This window comes from Periophthalmus magnuspinnatus, chromosome 19, assembly GCF_009829125.3.
Source record: "Periophthalmus magnuspinnatus isolate fPerMag1 chromosome 19, fPerMag1.2.pri, whole genome shotgun sequence".
Lineage (NCBI taxonomy): Eukaryota > Metazoa > Chordata > Actinopteri > Gobiiformes > Gobiidae > Periophthalmus > Periophthalmus magnuspinnatus.
The window spans coordinates 3,772,429-3,793,662 of record NC_047144.1 but is presented as its reverse complement, the minus strand read 5'-3'; the positions used below and the strand labels follow the sequence as shown (position 1 = coordinate 3,793,662).

Here is a 21,234-nt window from a genome sequence, read left to right as displayed (position 1 = left end):
AATACAGGAAGTGCTCCATCCTTCACTAGAATCATCTGGGAAATATTCAGTTCTGGACTTGCTTATCTCTACTGAATAAAAGGAGCTATTAATTTGAAAACTACCGCTTCATGACGTCATAAGGTGGAAGAGAGCATTTTGAGTTTTGGAGATGTAGAGAGATTATAACAATGTATTTTATCATTGAGTAACCCAACTCCAGGTATGTTTTTGAAGAGGTAACATCATTATAGTAAGAGTACATGTTGCATAATATAGGACCTTTAATGTTAGATATTTATAAAAAACCAGTCACAATGATATAAGATTAGCATTTTTTTCTTTTTGATCAAGCCAGATTCCCTTCCAGTCACGTATGTTGCGTTGGAGCAGGGAATGTGGGAAAAAAAAGACACAAAACACAGTCAAATTAAGCGCTTGAGCGAGACTTCGACAGACTACACTTTCGTTGGCGTGCGGATGCTTAACCCACTATGCCACTGCGCAAAATGAAATAAGAACGGATGAGCTGCGCTGCCCACTGTGAGCGAGTAGTAGATTTTTTTCATTTGAAGAACGAAGCAAACAGAGAGCTGTGGGCGTACGCCGGTGGTGGTGGAAACGGGGAATACGGCGTCATGAAAACAAGCGATTAACGACTGCTCGAACATGCATGAATCACTCTAAAAACAACTTTGAGAAAGCAAAACGAGAAGGGGAAACAACTATAACGTGGTAAAATAGCCGTGAAAAGTTGATTTTGCATAATAGGTCTGCTTTAAGTACAGAAATAAAACTAATTTGCATATCTTGTGCACCGTGACTATATGAGTTTGCATCAGGTGAAACAGGGGGCAGTTTGAGGACGCACCCCCAGCTCCAGCTCCAGCTCCATCTCCGATAAGGTGTAAGGTGCACGTGCCTGGGGGTGTGCATGCAGATATACTCGCGTGTGTGAAATCCAACACCCGAGGCTAAAAACCAAAGATGTGACACCAGATCCCCCCCCTGCTTCCGTCCTCTACACACATACCCATGTAACACAGCACTGACTATTTGACTTTAATAGAAACAACAAGGTCTTTTAGGGTAACATCAGGCCAGATCCTATTTTCTGCTTTACCCAATCGCAAATATATGGAAGGATGAAAAAGGACGGTAAAGCTTTGAGCGATTTGCTGCAGATAGATAATTACTGGCGACATTTAAGGAAGATATATACTTCACTAAAGGGCGATTTCAGGTTATAAAGAAGAGATCGACCTCAATTAAAGGTGCGCAGTTGGTAGAGCGTTTGTCCAATAATCCATAGGCTGGCGGTGCAATTCCCGCAGGTGAATGCTGTTATTGTATCCTTGAGCAAGACTTTAAACCCCCCTCGTCCCCAGTGGCTGCGTACACACGTGTATGAATCTGTGTAAAGCTCTTTGAAGGGGCAAAAGCTCTCTATAAAAATGTGACCCTTGTTTACCCTTTTTACCAAGAGTGTAACCATTTCTTGTCTCATGGATAAATATACTGTTTTACACTGCTTTGTCTAGAAAGTTCCACAATATGGTTTAAAGGTGTTAACTATTTTATTGCCAAAAACACTTGGTTGTGTAACGTCGACACAAGAATAGAATACTGAAGTAATTTAGCAGTTTGGCCCAGGCGCTAGGTTCTCGAGAGCTACAATAGGAATAATAATGTTGGAAGTGCGAATTAAATGGTTTTGTATAAGTAAAAGTAAAAAAATAAATAAAATAAATTGTTTACGTGTTATATTGGCAATCCTTCTTTACATTCATGGCACAATAAATCAATAACTGTCCTAATGAGCTCCATAATATTTCGGTTGCTTCAGTCTGAGTCAATGTTTGCTCTATTGAGTTACATTTGTCTCCATGGAGATTGCGAAGTTTTATACAATGTTGTGGAATATTCCCAGCAAAATGGAGAAACTGGACCCTCCAACTTCAAATGAATCTCCGTCTTATATAAAATGTTACCCTGAAATTGTCAGTAGAAATAATAGAAATCTGAGTGCTAACCTTTTTGATATGTTCTACTCATGGTTTCAGGTTCCTGTTATATGCAACATTTTGAAGACTTTTGTTTTAAATTGTCCATCTTTTCCTAATATTTCATCGTTTCATCATTCTGAAACACATAACTTAGCACCTTATTTTTTCATGTCTTGACACGCCTGGAAGAAATTTTAAGTTTAAACCAACATCTTCGAATTCTTGTCACGCAAAAAGACTTGAGAATCCACACGCTCCTGCTCTCCTCAGCCTCGCCTTCTCCATATTTATCCGTGGAAAAAAAAAGGCGGACGCGACAGCACCCAGCAGGCTCTGGCATCCGTCTCCGCGATTAAAATGTTCATTAACACCGGCCCGTCCAGGTGATGAAATCTGTCACGCCCTCCCGCTGGGCCCACATGGAAACGCGGTGCGCAAACAGCAGACTGGAGCTCAGACCACCTGGCCCCACCTGTGCCGAGCCGGAACAAGTGGCTCTTCTCTGCTGCCAGCTAAATCAACACGTCAGGGGGATTCATTGTGAAGAGCGCAGACCGCCTCGGGTGCAGTAAATGAGAGTCCGCTACACCTCGAGAGAAGGTAAACACCAGCAATCTGATGGATTAAAACCGGATAGGATGAATAGGCAGTGTGGGTATAGGCAGTTTGAAATTATAGCTGCGTTATATCAAACTATGTATATTAACTGTATAAAAATGTGTCCCCTTAGAAGTGTAAGGTTATGGTTTCTACGCACTTCTGAGATAATGAGGTTTAAGGTTTTGACCACACAAAAGCGGCTTGGCCATACCGGCTTGTAAAACCCTGATCTCGTCTCGTCTCAGAAACTAACCAAGGTCTGGTCAGTATTGGATGGGAGACCACTGGGAATATCAGGTGCCATAATGGGGCGCTAGTGTCGTTGTGTCATTAGGCAAGACACTTCACCCACAGTGCCTAGTGTGAATGTGGTGTGGGCGTAAGCGTTGGTGGTGGTCAGATGGGCAGGTGCAGATTGGCAGCCTCACTTCCGTCAATCTAACTCAGGGCAGCTGTGGCTACAATAGAAGCTTACCACCACTGAGTATGGAGTGAATGTGAAGTGCTTTGGGTATCTATAAAAATCCAATGATTAATTAAATAATGAATAGAGCACAACAGAATAAAAGAAAAAAAAACTAGAAAAAAAAACTCCAAGTGTATAGACGGTATTCAAGAACAAGAAAATAAGAATAACGTTTTACAAAAACAGAATGAATCTATAATAAAAGGGGACAATACGAACATTTTGGCTTTAAAAAAAAAAAAAAAAAAGATATGATTGTAACAGACAAAAATGTACATGATTGCAATTTGAATCAATTTAATGTGGATCAGTTGATCGACATGACTGATCCATATATAGTGTAATTGACCAAGCACAGCAAGGTGAATTCTTGAGAATTTGTGAGTTCACAAACTCACAAGAATCCCTCTTACTGTCACTGTAGGTTCAAATTTGCCCCGCAGCGAGTAGACCAATGACAGAGCAGCACTGAGGTTTGTGCAGAAGCCAAAGGCGAAGCGCTCAAGCGAACCAAAACAAACATGGAGACACCGACAGACGTACTTCAGCCTATTTTAGCAAAAATAGGAACTATTTTATTTGTGAAAAATGTCCAGAAGGTAGGCGCTTTGTTCAGGGCAGGGAAGATGTCTGTGCTTTCCTCTCAACTGGATGTCATAAAAGTTGTTGTGGCGCTTTGACCAATTAGATTTAAATATTAGTCATCACATTCCCTGTTTCCTGATCAATCTCAGCTAGAGCCATCCCAGATGATAAATGTGTAGAACTCAATTCAGAGTGCTGCATGTATCAGTCTTGCATACAAATACAAAATACCAAAAAAGAGCTCAGTATGTATTTTTTAAATAAACAAACTTACTACACTTGGGTCACAACAGAATTTTTCTTCAGCATATGTGAACAAACAATCAAACCTTATGGGGGTCTTAATCAGGCTAATAGCACGCTCCATAGCTCTGCGTGTAAACCTGTGAACTTAGCTGCGGTGTTATCGTGTGGGCACACTTCAGACCGTTCACATGGAGACTGACTCACGGTTGTTCTTTTACTGCGGGGTCTAGCGGGATGTAAATAACTTTGAAACGCCAAGCACTTACGCACACTTTAACAACAGTCTCATATCCACCTACAGCCGCTAATGCAGAGTTTAATTTAGGCTGTAACAGAGAGACGCACCTACACACACTCAGGGGGACCAGGCACTGAGACGATACATACAAGCACCAGTGTTTGGACCAAGGGAGGGAAAAACTCTCAAGCATGTTTATGTTCATGTTTATTAATGCATTTAGTATGAATGCATAACAATTGATGAAATGTCTTCGATTCAAAGGAAATATTTCCATCCATAATCCATAACGTTCTCTGCTGTAGTCGTTTTCACTGATAACAAAGTACAACTACATAAAAGTTGTTTAAACATGGAACTTATTCATAACATTAAAATCATAATTATTAATATCCATAACATTTTTAAACTGTCAGCAGCTTTAATCGTTATCGTGATATAGTCATCAATCGCAATTATTTTGGCCATAATAATCATAACACAACATTTTAATATCGTCCCATATATGCTACACTCTTCCAGCGGTGTAGCTATTACCGGGCCACGGCGAGGGGCAGTGCCGCAGTTTTCAACCAGAAGTCAACTGGCTTGGTTCTTTCATTAAGTTGTTTTAGATCAATATTGCAATTTCAAAAGTCCAAAATATAAATGGTTGTCATAGCTTATAACTATAGCACAAAAAAAAGGATACTATGTCTTCCTTAAAACTCCAAAGATTACTTAACACCATGCTTACATCACCCTCCTCTAATAAGTACCTGACTGACCTGCTTTACTCTCAAATTGCCCACACATCACTTCAGTAGTAGTGGTGAAGTCCGTTCTGTAGGGGTGGCAATTCAGCAGAGGACACGTGCTCTCCCCTAAGACTGGACCAGGGCTGAGCAGTGCGTACGAGGGACAGTAACCTCTCACTGGAGCGCAATGAACGCGCCCCGCACACCTATTAGCCCAGGCGGCAGTGACAAACGCGCTCATTCACTCATTAGGCCCATGGCAAAGCTAGTGTTGAGCTAGCGCAGCTTATTGGCTCCTAAACGGCCGTGTAATCCGTTTGCTTATATTGGAGATGAATAAGCTGCTGTCCACACCGGATTTATTTATGGGGGGATTAAACGCGGACACGGCGACGGACGAAGGGAGAATTAATCAAAAGCAGTCGCTCAGTCTGAAAGGGTGGCGCAGGTGGGTGACACAAAGCCCTCCGCAATGTCGTCCGTCATGAAGAGAAATGTACGTAGATCAGTCAATGACAGCATTTGTTACATCGAGTGCACTTCAGGCATTATTGTTGAACTCCTCTCTGTGTATTACCCATTAAAATTACACTACATCTAATCCATAATCACCAGCTATACAATTATGGTTACTAGCGTTTTTACATTTGGGTAACACTTTATAATAACACACGAAATAGCCTTAATAAAGCATGTGCAAAGACTTGACTCATAAAATAAAATAAGGCACAGCTCCTTTAGGTGTTGTGATAAAGTGGTATCCAAATTTGATTGCTAACGAATTAAAGTAAAGATATAAAGTACCATATAAGCAGCACTATTTGAATATTTTATGTTTTAAAAAGACAGCCATCCCAGTGTCTCCACATCCACATATTGCACCTTTCTCATTATGTAAAATAAATACTCAAATAACCTTTTTTTTTGTTTAATTCTAGGTTGGTTTTCAATTCTGAAGTGAGTCGCCTGAAGAAAAGGGCCGGCGTTTGTCGCTGAACCTAAAAGAAATCTGGGTCACATGGTCAAGAGATCTACGGCAGCCGTGTTTTTGTGATTTCCCGTCTCATTAAATGCGACACTACTCCGCAAAAATAACAACATTCACATACAGAAGTGTTGAAAAATAGAAATATCCTGGAATCGGTGGCAGGAATCAGAGCAACCGCAATCCCATTTCCTCCCCTCAGCTGACCTTTGACCCCTCATCGATCTCAGCGAGTGTCTTTAGCGCACGTAGCTAGCACTTAAAAAGGTTAATAACTGCTGATGTCTATATCGCCACTGGCTGGGTAATCTCATATACACACACACAAGCGTAACAACAATTTTAGCCTGATGTGCAAAGCTAGCCAACATAAAAAATAGTAGTTGGTAGGTTTGTGGGTTTTTCCCCGGAGTAAACGCTCCAATGGGAGAAGCCGTCTGTCATAATTCAGTGGGCCATTAAACTGATCCTTGGGGAGCCCCTTCAAATATCACTAGGAAAAACGATTTGGTTTAGCCTCTGCTCAGCAACATAAGCTAATATTTAGACAGTTAACAACCCAAATATAATATAAAGGAGACACTGTAAATTAACAATAAGATCAATGATTCTAGGGAAATACACAGGAAATACTATGTGCTACTGCATAGTATATAGTAAGTCAATATTATCTGTTATTGGTATTCTGATTTTCCAGAGAGCTTAGCAAGATGAGGCAACTATCAAAAGAAAACTGTCCAAACTCTTAGGAAAACTCAAAGTACAAAATACATATAAATGGAGAAAACTCAATTAGTTTTAGGTAAGTAATTCAAATGTTTTAATATCTGTGTTGCTAAATGTTATAGGCCAAGAAGAGAACTTTTTCATAGAACATTAACCATGCAGAATGCGTAAAGTTAAAACCAATTTGTGAAAAAAAAATAAATAAATACTACTACTGAAAAAATATCAGATGAGGACCACATGGAAAAAAACAGCGTGTGACAATCCAGGTGTGGCATTTCTCTGTCACGGTTCAACATTTGCGTCTCAAACACATTTTAAAATTGAATCAGTAGTAGTAGTAGTTTCTTTAATATTGTCATGTGGTCTTACGCTCATTACAGTAGATGCAGACCATTCTTAAACTTTTTCAGGAATGGTCAAACTCTGTTGTGTTTATGGCATTTCTTTTCTTTATTAATACAGGTTCAAAACACAAAACACAAGAAAACACAAGAGTTTTCTTAGTATAACCTTCTTCTAAGAAACTGTAGAGTACGTTCAAATGTAATTACAAAAAAAGAATGAATCCAACTGGACAAAACATAACAAACCAATGGAAAGGATTAAATAACGCACAGCATGTTATGTGCACTTAGAGAGGGCTCATGTGTATAAAATCCTATTTAAGTATTAGCACATTTCTAAGCATAATGCGCTCCATTTACATGAAGTGTTAACCCTGGGCTTCACACTATTCTTCTTGCCTTTATATTGGATCCTGTATACGCATAAGAAAAACATACTTGAGTTATTTCCAATGTTATACTTTCGCAGGCGGCGTGTAATAATGAAAAATATGGCGTACAATGTCGAGAGCTTGAAGGATTTTGAGGAACCCGGGGGGAACAAACAAAAGCGGATTTATTTGTGCGTGTGAAAAACAGCATTCGATCCCAGGAGGTTAGCACTAAATCAACTGCTCCTATATGTGCAAAAAACATCAAATACGACAAAGTACGCAAGCATCAGTATAAGAGGATATTTAAAGGACACACGTTATTTAAAATGGACTTTTTTAAGCTTTTCACCATGATTGTTACCTCATCTAAAACATAGCTGCAGTTGTATTTCACTTTATTCAAGCTTTTTTCAGTACCGGTAAGTTAAAAGTAAGTAAAAAGTGATCGTTGTTGAACACTTCTGATTATAATTATACCGCATCTAAACCATAATCACTAGTTATATAGGACAATTATATCGTAGTTTCCACAGCAAAAATGGTTTGCACAAATTTGGGGACTACTTTATAATAACTACACTATGATTAGCCGTAATAAAGCATGAACAAGTTAAGTCATAATGAAATAAAAATTAAATAAGAGTAATTCAGGCTCTACTTAACTTAACTTAAGAGGTCTGGAGTTATGTTTTTATGGTATTTCCTGAAAACCCACCTCTGCTCCCTGGCATTTAATACTTGCTATACAGGATATCTTGGTGTTTTATTGTATTTGTCCTATGTATTGCATTATCTATATATTTCTTGTTGGGTTTTTTGTTGGTCAGCTGAAATTGTTTTAAATGTGCTGTATAAATAAACTTGAAACTCCAACAGGTAGAAATCCTGCAGAGTTTTAAAATAAATAAATATAAATAAATCTAAATAAAAAATCAAATCTAGACTTGTTTTAAGCATCTTTGCCATTAAATCACATTTATTTCACTTAATGTTTATAACGCGGGTCACCTTTCGCAGCCTCACTTTTTCGCAGATTTTTTTGGGTGCAATTTTGCATGTTTTTTTTTTACACTGTATGAACGTGCATCGTGTTCTGCGTCCTGATTGGCTGAGGGACTGTAGATCATTGTGTTGTGCGTCCTGATTGGCTGTTGGACTGTAGACCATTGTCCATCAGTCTCCTCCGTGCCGTGTCTCCTGTCCAGTACAGAATGTGTTCAGACAAATCTACATAAACGTTGGATCGCAGTGTGACTCTGAAGTGCTGTACGTTTGCAATTTGTTTTCTCCCCGACAAAACCCACAATGTCGATGAAACGTTCTGCACCGACAAAGACGCCTACGAAGGTTTGAACTTTGAGAGAGTTTAACCGAGAGAGAAATGTGAGAAAATGTTAATGCCTGTGTGAGAAAAGTGTATAAAGTGTGTGGTGAGGGGTTTTACAGCCGCATAACATAGAATAATTGTAAAAAATAAAGCTGATACTTCGCGGATTTCGCCTGTTGCGGGTTATTTTGAGAACATAACCCCCGCGATAAACGAGGAACCACTGTATTAACATATTAGGTCATGTTCCTTAAATAACTTTAGTTTTTTCCCCGCTGTAATTTTCTTTGCTGCGAGTAGATGGCAAGCTGCACCAGATCTCAGTATGGGGAGCACTTACGCTGGGAAATAGTGAGTGGTTCTTTAATTAGCCACTATTTTCACTTCTGAAACATGAGAGGACAAAGCAAAGATACTCAAGAGTATGTTTAAAGGATAATAACAATGGAAGCAATGTGCAATACGTGTCCTTTAAGGAGTACTCGTGTCATCAATTTGTCTGTATAAAGGAGTGTACAAAATGGATTCTTTTTGGAGGCACATTAATCAAAGGTTTTGGGCCATTAAATACAAGGAGAAGGGCAACCAACGCAGATCGATGGAAACACAGGGGGACAATAATTACCGCTGCTCCGGGAACGGAAGCACAAATGTCTTTAGTGGAATGTCAGCGGAGTTGACAAGAGACAGAGGGTGGGAGAAATACATGTTTGAAGATAAGAGGGCGATTGTAAGAACGTATGGGACATAAAAATTTGCCAAATGTAATGGAAAAATGTATCAAATGGGTGAATGAGACAAATCCGTGGTCAAAAATACAAAACCCCCCAGTTTCCTATCAGTCTTCTCTATCAAGTCATTGCCATATCGTTGGACCGTAGACTGCACAAAGACGTGGACTAAGTGAGTGCGACGTCACCCACAGCGTCTGGCACCGTCAAATGAAGCTCACGAGGTTAGCGGTTATAGGGGCGAATTTGGAGCCGGGTTCTAGATTTGGAATTCCGTCCACAAGTATCGTGGTATCAAAGAGCCAATCCGGAGAGAGACGCTCTTGAAGATAACACCCCTTCCCGCAACTCACCACTGGTTCAGCAGGGAGCAAGTGCCTAGCTACGGTGTCGATCAAACCCGTTGCTAACGCTAGCGGCAGTGACCTCGGGGAAAGAAGGTGTCTGGTTTGTCCGTCATTAATGTTCATATCTTTTAGACCAAAATGATGAGGCTGACAGCAGCAGTTACAGAGAGAGGAGCAAAAATTAGAGTCGATGTAGTCGCGTGCCCATGTTCACTTCCTATTTAAAAACGCGGCGGCTAACAGGTTAGCTATGTCCGTTTACATAAACAGTCTACGCACGAGACGCATTTCGTTCTAGTTGCGACTGGAATGACATCTGACGTGCAAGCTAATTAACTGCGCTACGTATCTTTTCTGCTCATCACCGTGGAGATGTTCTAGCTCTCATCTAGAATGTTCCAGAGAATGGCATTAATCTCGTCTATCACTACGGAGACCAACTTACAGGTCGCATCTGTGCTCACAGTAAAAATTCATGTTCTACCAATAAAAATAAATGAAATATAGGCCATACTGCGCAACATTCCAGTCAAAGCAACAACTTTGTCGCAGGGTGCAGGCCATAAAATATCGCCTTTATGTAACTATCTGCAGCAGAAATCCTGTTTAAATAAAGTAAAGTGTTTAGTTATTATATAGTACAGAATAAATCTATGTTGTTAATAGTTCAAAGTGGTGCAATCAATCAATCAATCAATCAAACTTTATTTCTATAGCACCTTCTAACAACCCAGGCTGCCCAAAGTGCTGTACAACGTTAAAAAACACGATTAAAAACAATAAATTTTATACAAATCAACAAAGCATATTACATCATTAAAATAAAGCTGCTGAAAGCCATTCTAAATAAATAAGTTTTCAGTTTGGCTTTAAACAGAGGCAGGTCAGAGATGGAACGCAACTCTGTGGGCAATGAGTTCCAGAGTTTTGGACCCGCCACTGCAAAAAGAACGATCGCCCCGCTGTTTGCACCGGGACAGGGGGACGTCCAGCAGATGTTGCCCGGCAGATCGTAGAGCTCTGCTGGGTTGGTGAGGGGTCAAAATGTCACATAGATAAGAAGGTGCAAGGCCATTTAGTGCATTAAAAACAAATATTACAATTTTAAAATGAATTCTGAAGTGGACAGGGAGCCAGTGCAAAGACAGGACAGGGGTGATGTGGTCATGTTTGCGACTGTTCGTGAGGAGGCGAGCTGCAGCATTTTGCACAAGCTGTAAGCGGTGAAGTCCAGCTTGGTTAATCCCTGCGTAGAGAGCGTTGCAATAGTCTATGCGGGAGGTGCGGTTGGTAACCAAGTAAATGAAGTAAATGAAAAAGCATAAACCAATGTATTAAAACAATAGCAGCAGTGGGATTATTTGCACATGGGGCACAACACAATTCCTCCGAGTTAGTATTTGAAAAGTGCCTTTGGTGAAGCTGACAGTCACACTCACGTCTTCGCACTATCACAAGACTTCCAAGATATCCACTGACAGCACATAAAGACTGGTATTCCCATCCCAGATTTGTACTCTGCCATTAACCCATGTCCCCATACTGCCGGGAATGTCGGGAAGTCGACTTCAAAGCGCCTAGCGTCATTAGCGAAAAACCGAGGAGCGGAGCGAAAAACCAGGATGAAATCATTTAGACGCAAGCTGCGGATAGGAATTACTACGCCTGTCGAGATACGAGGAAGACAAAAAAGGAGGAGAGGGGGAAAAACTGGGAAGGGTCTAAGCGAAGAAGAGTGGAAATGTCAACAGTGATGGGGGATGATAACACTTTGAGGAGCTTTGATTGGAACAGCGGGATGTGGCTATTTCCTGGTGGTACTTTTTTGCGAAGCGTGGGAAACTGTGTGGAATAAGGTCATGTCTCGTCTTTTTGGAGATGTCAGGTAGAATGTGTGACAGGAGGTAATTATCGGGAGAGGAGATGAGAGGTTGCCATGTAGGGTGTGTTAAACAGCAGTAGGTGAAAGAGGTGCTGGGTGCTTCAACAATTCGACTCAAGAAAAAAGCATGAAAAAGGAAAAAAAAAAAGTGCACGTAGTGTTTAATTAGCCTTACCAAAGCATGAACAAAGACTGAAATTCATAATGAACTAATTGTTAAGAATCAGTCTTAGCAACTACCTAATAAAGGGTTAAGGTTAGGAGTTAGGATATTCATTAAATAGTTACTGCATAATTTATTAAGAACTGTGAAAACTATTTCTTAATAATGAATAAAGTCTTTGGAATGGGCGATATATTGGTACCAGTATCTGTATCGGCCTATATAAATACAAATTCTTCGATATGGTATCAACAGATATCGATTTTTGATCCAAGTATTTGATATCAACTTTTTTTTTTTTTGGTGCCGGCTCATTCTGTGCTTCCTTTGTGAACGTCAAAATGGAAATAGGTAAGCATCATCTGGCTGTATGTTTACGCGAGCAGGCATCTCATTATTTTAAGTCCCGCTGAAACACACTTTGTTATTATTTTTTGCAAAAGTGAAAAGTTAACTCGTGATGATTACTTTAACTCAGATCATTTTGTGGGTATGGATTGGTATCTGCAAGTATCGTTTATTGTAGGCCAAATATCGGCCCATCCCTAACAGATATATTGTATAAGACGCTCATCATGAAGTGCACTTTAGCATGCTAGTTTTCATTTTCAACACCGTAAAAAATCCTGTACAGCACTTTTAAAATTGTAGTTACAACGTGTTACCACAACTGTGATCTCTCCATAATTTTGCTCAAACTTCTAATGTTATGTTGGGTTTTATGTTATATCAATCTCCATATAGTATTTTTGAATGTGAAATGAGTTAAGAAGTCACGATAAGGCTGTTTACATTAAAAAAATAAAAAATCAACGGCATTTTTGTTTTAATTTGGTTTATAATATGGGGCTGTATCAAAATAAATACAAATGTTGAATACTGGCAATAAAGACGGAAGTTAAAGAGGCAATTTTTGTTAAGACAATCCATCTTTGAACAGGAATGGGGGGATTAGGCAGCATTTATCTCCTATATCCTCCTGAGACCTGGTGTCCTCATCTGTGGACACATTTTGGGTTGTTTAGGCCACAGTGCAAATTTTTAGAAGAACAGCAAAAAGAACATGTTCAATTTTGAATATTTCTAAGAGTTTAGAATATTTATTTATTTTTATTTTATTTTTTAATTTAAATTTATTATTTTATTTTATTTATTTTATTTTTTTATTTTTTTATTTTAATTTATTATTTTTATTTTATTAATTAATTTATTTTTATTTAAAGGCATATGTCTTCCTGTTCCTAGACGCACAATTGTTTCTCATTTTGATTTTAACACAAAATGTATGTGTTCAAGCGCTTAATGGTTTTTGCAAATAAAGTCCTGCAAGAGCTCGGGTCTCAACTCCATCCTCAGAGCTAAATCAAAACAAGGAAAACAATAGTGTATAGCCAGTACGCTAACAGGTATGAGAGCAGCCATTAGGGGCCTGAATGATTATACTAAATATGACTCAGGAACAGTTCAACAGAAACTATAAACAAATATGTGTGTTAGTTTCAGATAGATATAAGACGATGTCCGCCAGCAATCTGACCAAAACTGAAGAAGCCACTTGGATGAGCAGATAAACGTTTTCACGCACTTTTGTCCAGTTGACAGAATTGATTTTTTCTTTTGCTATGGATCATACCTGAGTGATTGAAGGATTACACAGACATAAAGTGGAATATTCTTGAATGCTAATTTTGTTTAAACAATTTAGGTTTTTTTTTTTTGTTTTTTTAATCTGATTTTGTTATAATGATCATGTAATTCTTATCCTTAAAATCTCCATAATAATAACAACCAACGTTCCATGACAATACCACATTACACTGTCAGCCCATTGTTAAGCCCCACTTTGAGCAGATACTTTTGCCTGTACAATAGGGGGGGTGTAATAGCTTTCTTTTAAACCAAACTTTCATTCTTTGTACCAAAAATGAGCCCCTGCAGAATTGTTCAAGTATTTTCAGAAACAGCATGTTGTAGCTTAGGTGAAAAGTATAAGAATTTGCCACACGCGTCCTTATAAAACCAAAGTCTTCAGTGCAAAATGCTGGGATCAAGGCAAAACAACATCATAGGTCTTTGTTAGCGCCAGAGAGAATCTAACAATTAGCATGCTTTTAAAACCAGGAGCAGAAGCACTTTGAGATTTGTTGTTCAAATGTAAAGTGCGTTATAAATAAAATGTATTATTATTATTAGAAGACACAGGCCTATGCCATTTTCAACAGGTTTTGTGTCAGATTTCCCAACTGACGCCTTAAAACTTGGGAAAACCTAATCAAAAAGGTATTGCTTCATTAAAATTGAGATTATACAAGAACGTAAATTTCTCAAGGGTAATAATAAAAGACATGACAAAACTGGGAGCATTTGCATTTGCTACAAAACTCAAAAAATGTCTTCTCTTTCCATAAAAGGACAAAGAAATCTGAACGGCTTAAACAGAAAGTAAGTATTTTTATTGACACTGCACTTACACGTATAGGCTAGGCTACTACATTAAAATTAGGACCACAGACTGTATAAAGAAGTGGACTAAGTGAGTGGAAGCTGGTTTGTCAGGGAGTGAGCGCTTAGCAACACTGCCAAACGAACCTTTTGCTAACGCTAGTGGGAGCAACGTCGGGGAAAGAAGGCGCCTGATTCGCGCGTTATTAATGTTTACATCCTGATTTACTGACACAACAGAGAAATAATAACACTAGGATCACGTAGAGTGGGTTAATATGAACATTTTAAGACCAAAATGACGAGGCTCACTGCAGCAGTTACGGAGAGAGGGGTGACAATTTTCCAGAGTGTAAAGTAAATTGGAGCCAGAGTCCTATTTCTTCCTATTTCTTCCTATTTGGGATGCAGCGGCCAGCAAATTTTCTGAATAAAAAGTAAATATATTGTGCTTAACATCTTACTTTAGTTTTTTGAGTAATTTTTTGAGTAATTTTTGAGTAATTTTAAGTAATTTTTGAGTAATTTTTTGAGTTTTTTGAGTAAAATTGAATTTACTTAACTTAGCTTCTAAAATTATAATTATTTTTCAGTTCTTCTGATAATACTGTAACTTGAATGATCACAATTGTTTATTCACTGAACTATCTGGACATCGCCACTCGGATTTGACAAGGACAAACCAGGACTACAATAAAACTTAACGGTGCACAAACAAGGACTAGCAAGAACAGACATTAAGATTTCATTTTGGGCATTTTTGCTCCTCTCAGATAATATTTAAGTAGGTAATAGAGATGGGCCGATGTGGGCTGTTTCATGGCCAATACTGATACTGATCGTTAAGAATCTAGAGCAGGGGTCTCGAACTCAAATTACCTGGGGGCCGCAGGAGGCAGAGTCTGGGTGAAGCTGGGCTACATCAGGTATTCCACAGAAAAAGCTTTGTTCAAATCTTCTCAAACATCATCATTTTTTTCAACATACATGAGGAAATATGCCAATTCTTGTGGATTTTATGGATATACTTCGTTATTTGTTGAATCTTTGTTGAGACACGGTAACGCCACACTAACATTAAACTTTCATATTGTCCTGCGGGCCGCAAAATATCATCTCACGGGCCGAAATTGGCTCCCGGGCCGCGAGTTTGAGACCCCTGATCTAAAGCAACCGACGGCTGATGAACTGGCCGATGTGTAGGGCTGATGTAGATTATTTCCCCAGGTTATATAATTCGAATACAAACTGGATAAGAGAGCAGTGTAGCCGCATTTTGTGCAGCGTCCTCTTGTGTTCAAATTGTCGGCATATGAGACTGAGGACTGATCGCTAGTTGTGGTATACTGCTGGAGAAAATATACACGATAAACAAATAACAGAATGCAACACTTAGTAGTTAGCCTGGAAATAGAAGTTCATGATTCAACCTTCTACAGCTCAAATCTTTTCATAGTACAGAAAAAAAAAGTTAACACATAACAAACTTTACAGCTGGACAACGTGCCTTGTTGCTCAGGTGATAACAACTCTGCCAAATGTTTGTATAGAGACAATCCACATCAAATGACATACAAGTAACTTACAAACTATATAATATAATATTTAGTAAGTACAGTTTAAGACTTCACTTACCGTCATTGCTCCCTTCTCTTTTCAGCATCTGCACAGCTCCCACGTATTTCTTCAGCTGGACTTTGAGCACCTCGTTTTCCCTGTGAACACAAACACAACACTTTAAACAATGTAACAAAGACACCCGTGGCATTTTGTGGCATTATTAGAATCAGATTTTGTGGAGCCGGAGATGTTTACCGGGTCACCCTTACTGAGAGCGGCAGACGAGATAGCGAGAGTTTTGAGAGTTTTGACAAAGTGTGGGGAATAAATATTGTGGTCAGATTATAATCGGTGTGTGTCTGAAAATGTTAGATACAAATTGGAAGAGCTCATGCGTGGTTGATCGGACTGTGCTGTAAATTAAGTTTAACTGGGAAAGCCTGCGGGGAAACCAAGGGAGATATTAAAAGGAACATTAAATTATATTCAATATTTCGCTTCGTTAAAATTGCACACTAGCTTAAAAGACAGACTGCAAGACACATTAGCCAGTCAGTTAGCCAGCACAATTTTATACAAAAAATCTCAAATTATCATTGAATGCAAAATAAAACTAAGTATATGACCAAGTATATGATATGAAAAAAAGAGTCATGTGCAGGCTACAAATCTTAATACAGTAAATGGTACATTGATTGTCACCACCTGAGTCACCACCTAGAAATATATTGGGTTTTGGCCTGATGAAACTTTTCCTTTAAAATACTTATCTCAGAATTATGTACCATTTTAAAATCCACCTTATCATTTTATTATAGAAACAAATCTTGTATCCCATTGAATTACAGACAAGAAATTGTTCAAGCAACCTTTGTTTCTGTCCAGGATTATGGAGATATAATATAGAGAAACCTTTAGGTACACTCTTTCACTCAGCCCTCGTTTCATAACAGGTGATGAACTAAAAACCCATCACTGTGCATCACTTTATGAAAAAGGTTGGCCATCAAACAAGGCTGTAGAAAATGTTTTTATAAGGGACTATTTGATATATTGCCTGAATATCTCACTTGCTCGTTGAACTTTGATACAGGAATTTTTCATATTAAATCTCACCATTGTATAAGAAAACTAAAAACTGGCCACACTAGAAGTGAAATATAGAAAAAAAGCTCTTTGTTATTTTGATTCCCAAAAATAAAATACATCTGAAGGACATGCAAAACTGGATACACTGGTGGCACTAATGCATTTTAATAATCTGGTGATAAACATTTATAATCACACCTGCTCCTGTTTTTAATGCTTTAAATGGACCTGTGCAATTATTATTATTATTGTGTTTGTATTGACTAAACAAAACACTCATGGAAAAGAGCCTGGTTCGCTCATTAGGCTCTGACTGTATAAATAAAGATAAATCAAATGAAAAAAATACCCTTAGAATTACTTCTGCAGTTGATTTAACATTCCAAATTAATAAATTAATAAAGTTTACAATCTTCAAATCTGACAGTACAGTGTTACCATCTGATTAACTTATATGGCAAGAACATACTGTAAAAATGCTTTACAGTATCTCTTGCCTGGGATCCAGAATATACACTTCAATACTTTATGAAGATGTGAGTCTGGACACCAGTGAATCTCCCTGTTTGCAGATGGGTGCCATTCGAAAGGTGGATTAGCAAATCAGGGACAGGCGTGGATTGAAAAAAAATATGAGAAAAAATATCACAGGGGGCTGAAAAACAATCTGAGTTAAATTTGTTTTTAATTGTGAATGATGAGCTCCTTTGTTTCACACAAAAATCACAGATCTGATTGCACGATCACATCAATAGAGGACGTGGGCACCAGACTGATATCAATCTGCATGAAAAATGTCTTCAAAGTCATTTTTTTGTCTCATGCATTATTCTTTTATTGACATATGATGTGTTGTTACAATAGTAATCCTGCTCAGTACGAGAGGAAGTGCAGGTTCAGACATTTGGTGCATGTGCTTGGCTGAGGAGCCAATGGGGCGACGCTACCATCTGTGGGATTATGACTGAACGCCTCTAAGTCAGAATCCCCCCTAAACGTGATGATACCGTAGCACTGTGGATCTTTGAGTGGTCAAGGATAGCCGGCCCGCGGGGGTCGGTGAGCAGTGCCGTTCGTGACAGGGCTGGGGCGCGGCCAACACGGGTCGCCCCTCTCCTATCTCGCACCTCATGTTTGTGGAGAACCCGGCGCTAAATCACTTGCAGACGACCTGATTCTGGTCTGCAAGTGATTTGTATGGACAGAGCTGGGATAAACACCCTAAAACACAAACTCAAGTCAAACTCAAGGCCCGCGGGCCAAATGTGGCCCTCCACATCATTTTATGTGGCCCTCGACAAGGTAAATTAAAAGATATGATGGTCTTAAAATGTCATTTTATCAGGAGACGCACAGTTACACAGCCATATTTTTACATCTAAGAAAATGCATATACAATATCTGTAACTTGAATTAATAACAAGTACAGAAATATTTAATTAACAAGTTTAAAAAGTAGTTAGATTTATTTTACATCTGGCCCTTTGAGAGCAGCTATTTTGCTGATGTGGCCCTCAGTGAAAATGTGTTTGACACTCCTGCCCTAAAACATCAAAATATATATTGTTGTGTTGGAGGTATGCAAAATTTGAATATTGCACACATTCTGTGGAAAAAGAGACAGTTAAAAATAAAACATGAACTGATATTTCTGCACTTATTTTCACACTTTTATGTGCTACCGTTTTGTTTTGTTTTTTTGTGATTTCTCTTTATAAAAGTATGATTCTGTTATGAGTGTACATTGTAAACTAGTCTAGGAGCATTAACATTTGAGAGAAGAGAGTAATATGAACTGAAAAACTAATACAAGAATCCCATTTCAGACTGTGGTTGTAGAGGTCTAAACTACAGGGACAAGGTTTTTCTAGAAAAATACAGGATATTTTGTTCTTTGTAGAGGACATTGTACTAAATCTGTGTTTCTCAAACAGCGGACAGTGGAAATAATGTGGTCCACTTTTAGAAGAAAATATTATATATATATATATATATATATATATTTTTTTTTTTTTTTCTTTATACCACTGAAGGCTGCACTATATATTGAAATTAAATCAAAATCACAACCAGGTCTAAAAGTGGACCACATTATTTCCACTGTACCACACACACACACACACACACACATATATATATATATATATATATATATATATATATATATATATATATATATATATATATATATATAAAAATAATATTGCCAGTGCCTAATTTAGTTGCTTAGAATGGACTTGAAACGACTTCTGTATTCTCAGTCATTCTGTGAACTTTTAAACTCTGGCCACACAAATCATGAGTCTATTGTAGCTTTATGCAGCTGCCACTTACATTTAACTCCCATTGTCTCCCTCCAACATCCTCCTGCCCTCGCTTTGAAACAGTCACTTTTCAGCAGTCTGCTTATCTGGCCTTATTCACTGTCAAAACCCCACCATTCCGGCTCGGAAAACTCGCCGATTCCATGCGCCCGTCCGGACATCGCAGCGCTATCTTTCGACTGCAGCACCATCACATTTGCAGATATCCAGATAAATGGAATAGAAATAAGAATTAGGAAGGTTACCAAAGAGGCACAGTGTGAGCAGACTTACAGTTTAATGGCTCACTTACTCACCACTGACAAGCGTCCAGCGGCATTTGCATCGCTATGTCAACTCCTTTTGTGTCAGTAAGATTTAGATAGAATAATATAAGATTAAATTAACAAATAAATGATTAAAATGTTGCATCAAAGTGTCAATTGTTCAAAAGTTGTAATTTAGCTTTGTTTACGCACATCTTCAGAAGACGTGGGTGGTGTTGACAAAAAGTAACATTTCAGTATTTGTTTTTTTAATTTTCTAAAGACTTTTTCCTGACTGTTAAAAGTGCAAAACAATCACTTAAAAAGACACATATTATGTATTATTGAGGGAGTATTACACTTCTATGGAGTATTAACGACTAACACATAACATATTTATATCACCATGTTACCTTTTATTGTTTTGAGAACGTTATATTCACAGAAAAAACGACCTTTTCTCCCCTCCTTTTGCTCTCCTGCAGGGCTCTATCATAACACAATCAGCTGAATTTCGCTAATGAAACCACTGCACATCGCATCAGGTTTGTGAAGTTGTAGTGTGTTGTTTTGTATCACGCTTTTGTATATTCGTGTAGGAACATGGGTTACGTAGGCTTGTGGTTTCAGTATTGGGCAGAATCATACAGCTAAACATAAGGAGGGTTTGAATAGAGTCCGGGGAGACATTGCTAGATTTTTCAAACATGCATGGATGACATTTTGATGAGGGAAGAACATTATAACGTGATAGAAAGCTTAACCCTCTGATGCATGAATTATGAAAGCCTTGGTCAAGATTTTTTCCTGAAGTGTTTTTATTCTTCTCAGGACATGAAACAACATTGTGAACTGCCTGTAAAAATGAATTAACCTGTGTTCTATTGTAAATACTGTAAATATATAAACACGTTTCTTTTTATGCTTTCAAAAACATTTCAACAATTTTTGGGAAATTTTAACACTGTATAAGTGCAATTTTTAGGCCTGAATAAGAAAACCAGAGGAAATTTACTTGTAGTTACACCGACTCACCACTGAATTGACCTCAATGGAGTATGGCAGCAGAGAGCACTGTAGACGCTGATATTGCAGCTCCACCACATAAACCGATGCATTAAAGAGAAAGTTATGTTTTAGTTGTTGTGCACTGCAGTGACCGCTGTGCACCAGAGGGTTAAAAAAAAAATCAATGTTGCATAATACCACTCCTTTAAAAGTTAAAAATGACTGGTATTGTCATTGATAATGTTCTAGAATACCTTTACTTTGGCGTCTCATGTTTAAGAACGTAAAATAAATAAAGTATATATAAATAAAATAATGACCACGTACCAAAAATACGCATTACTTTGTGTCAGTCTGCGCTGCCTCATCTGGATATGGTACGCATTAACTGACCTACACAGCAGTAATGACTGTATTTAACCGCAGAAATACTCATCAGTCTGTCAGTGATTTATAGACTTTAAAACAGCACAGACCTCCAAATTTCTGTTTTTGCTTTGAGCCACAGAGCAAGAGGTCCTTACGAACAGGGTTTTGATGGGTTTCCTGCTATAGATTATCAGATTTTGCGTAACTTAAAAAAAAGATTCTGACTAAACCCTGCACTGCTATGTCTGTTTAATCCTCGTCGTCCAGGTCTGATCCATAGGAAAAGCCAAAAGTAAAATACAAATACCCGAGCTGCTCACATAACGTTTGAAATGTGCCTTGCTACTCTCTGTCTTATGTAACCGCTTATTTTTATGTAGAAATTTTCACATTCCTTTGTGAACTCTAAACTTCTTGGTGTTGAAAATTAGCACTTGGGCTATAAACACTTAAACCAA

General features: G+C 38.3%; 1 protein-coding gene across 1 annotated transcript in view; it reads right to left on the bottom strand.

Moving 5' to 3' along the window:
• The window catches only part of snx29 (sorting nexin 29), a 195,667-nt gene that overhangs the window by 134,760 nt on the left and 39,673 nt on the right, over window positions 1-21,234 (bottom strand). The window contains exon 14 of the mRNA XM_033984684.2: window positions 15,817-15,896. Within this exon, the coding sequence (XP_033840575.1) occupies window positions 15,817-15,896 (80 nt within the window). The remainder of the gene's footprint in view (window positions 1-15,816; window positions 15,897-21,234) is intronic.